Below are 2,226 nucleotides of genomic sequence, written 5' to 3'. Positions count from 1 at the left end.
GTATCCCGCTGAGACAGCAGACTAGTAAATTGACATAGTCTAGTGACAGAAACAAGGAGAAAAAGAAACGCATTTCGGATTTTTCCGCTCATGAGAGACTTTATCTCTATGACCTCAGAGCGCACCTGAACCTTTGGACACGTGTAACCAGGCAGGACACCCCGCCTGTAGCTCAGAGTAATGGTGCCGCTGCGCACTTTCATATCTATTGGTGCAGATTAACGTAACCATAGTATTTTAGAGTGTCCAAAAAAACAAAAACAACTCCTGTTCAAAAGTTCTTCCAGCTACCCTTTCTGAAGATGATTTTTTGAAGATGAAGAAGATTATGGACAACAGTGACCATCTCAACATTTTTCTCAGTCAGAGGCTTCTTCAGATTGTATGTAGGACAGACCTCTACAGCATCAACACCTGCAACATCTGTCATGATCTGCTTTTCTTTGGACATCTTGGTTCTGTTAAAGTGTTCAGTTATGCCTTGATTCTGTTATCTGTTCTGTTTGCTGTTCAGATTCATTGGTGTTTATGTTATTTCCTTTTAGCATTCTCTGCATTAATTTCATATTTGCTGTAGTTTTTAATATGTTGTCTTTAGATGATATTTTCTCATTGCATATCAATCATCCAAATGTCTTCGGTCCCTTCCCCATCCTCTAGTTTTCCCTTTTGATCATTCTGCAGCTGAATCCCAAACCGCCCCCTGAACGCTATCCCTCTGTTCTTGCATTCCCGTGGAGGATCCCCCACATTAAGGGCCGTCTCAAACCATGTAATGGGTAGGGCGAGTGGATCATACAGGCCTTAAATAGCGAGTCTGCACCAGTGTAGGCTTACTGGAATTTGCCAGCGGGTGTAACGGTGAACTAATGGTGGAGGAAACATATGCAATCAAAAGGAAGTTCTGTCATGATCTTGACACTAATGTCTGGTCTGAGAATCTGGTCACTCATTTCATACACCTGCTTAGCCCCGCCCAGTTGTCATTAACTGCTTATCTGATCCACTGTCATTACCCTCTAGTTAACCAGCCTTCAGACCAGTCATCAGTGCCAGATTATTTCAAGCTGCGTGGTGAGACTTACTCTAGCGTACTTGTTTTCTGACTGCCTGATCCTGACCTGTTCTGCCTCTCGACCTATTAGCCTGCATACCTGTTCCTGTGCGATCTGTTTACCTGATCTGTCTTTTGACTTCTGCCTTACCTCTGCCTGCTTGTGTACTGACCGGAACCATTTCCCGACCACTGAGGCTGTCAGCCCCATTGTGTGCGGAACCTAGAACTGTTACTTGACTCTGTCTTGGATTCTCCTTCGGGCCTCTCTGGATCTCCAACCTCCTGACTCTAACAACCGACCACATCTCTGACATCAGCTTTGGCTCCGCCCTCTGGATTATGCTGCCTACATCTGTCTGCTTCATTCTGATCTACTGCCTGTCCTCTGACCTCCAATACACCTGTGTCTGAGACTCGCTGTACGGCAGCCATTGCGTCGCGTTGGCAGCCAGCCGGCCGGAACAATCCTCTACCTCTAGACTCAGATTGACCTAGAAGACCAGGTTAGTGACTCACTCGTTTGTGATCATCCACTTCCAGAAAGACGCGGTTACTAACCTGCTGTCTCCACCCGCAGAGGTTCCTGTCTTACACGTCAACACTGTCCCCCCGATCCTGTTGTTAATAAAACGTTCTGAAAAATCAAACAGTTTTGTCCGCCTCAAATTACTGGATCCTTCTGTTCTGAGTTCTGACAAACACTGAGAATATCTGAATGGCTGTCAATGTTAAAGAAAATCTCTTGTGAAAATTAGCTCCACATGGCTTTTAGATTTGGATTTAAATCTCAGAAAGTGTTTGTGTTTCTGATCCTCAGGTGGTCGTGTACTCACTGGGAATGACTCTATACTGGTGTGCTGATTATCGCCTACCTCAAAATCAGGTAGTTTCCTGGTTTCCTTCATCTGATAACTGTTTTCTTTGCCCTCAACATTTATTGAGTAAATTTTGTTCCATTATTGCAGCAAAGGGAAAAAAAGTTTATTAATGGGAGCTTTAAAAAAATATGCAAACCAGGAAGTGAACCTCATAATAAAAGGATTTTAGAGTAATGCAGCTGTTTTCTTAGGCCCCGTCCACACGAAGCCGAACCCTGGCCTAAACGCACAAATTTTTTATTCAGCCTTCAGAGTGGGAAGATTCTGAAACGCCGTTTTCGCGTTTCCATC

At 44.3% G+C, this 2,226-nt stretch overlaps 1 protein-coding gene across 1 annotated transcript in view; it reads left to right on the top strand.

Moving 5' to 3' along the window:
- The window catches only part of LOC107101532 (FERM and PDZ domain-containing protein 2-like), a 51,808-nt gene that overhangs the window by 3,118 nt on the left and 46,464 nt on the right, over positions 1 to 2,226 (top strand). Inside the window, exon 3 of the mRNA XM_015400480.1 lies at positions 1,875 to 1,940. Within this exon, the coding sequence (XP_015255966.1) occupies positions 1,875 to 1,940 (66 nt within the window). The remainder of the gene's footprint in view (positions 1 to 1,874; positions 1,941 to 2,226) is intronic.

Source organism: Cyprinodon variegatus, unplaced genomic scaffold (assembly GCF_000732505.1).
Source record: "Cyprinodon variegatus isolate N-32 unplaced genomic scaffold, C_variegatus-1.0 Scaffold1110, whole genome shotgun sequence".
Classification (NCBI taxonomy): domain Eukaryota; kingdom Metazoa; phylum Chordata; class Actinopteri; order Cyprinodontiformes; family Cyprinodontidae; genus Cyprinodon; species Cyprinodon variegatus.
The sequence above is the reverse complement of the archived record's forward strand: the minus strand, read 5'-3'. Positions and strand labels throughout refer to the sequence as shown.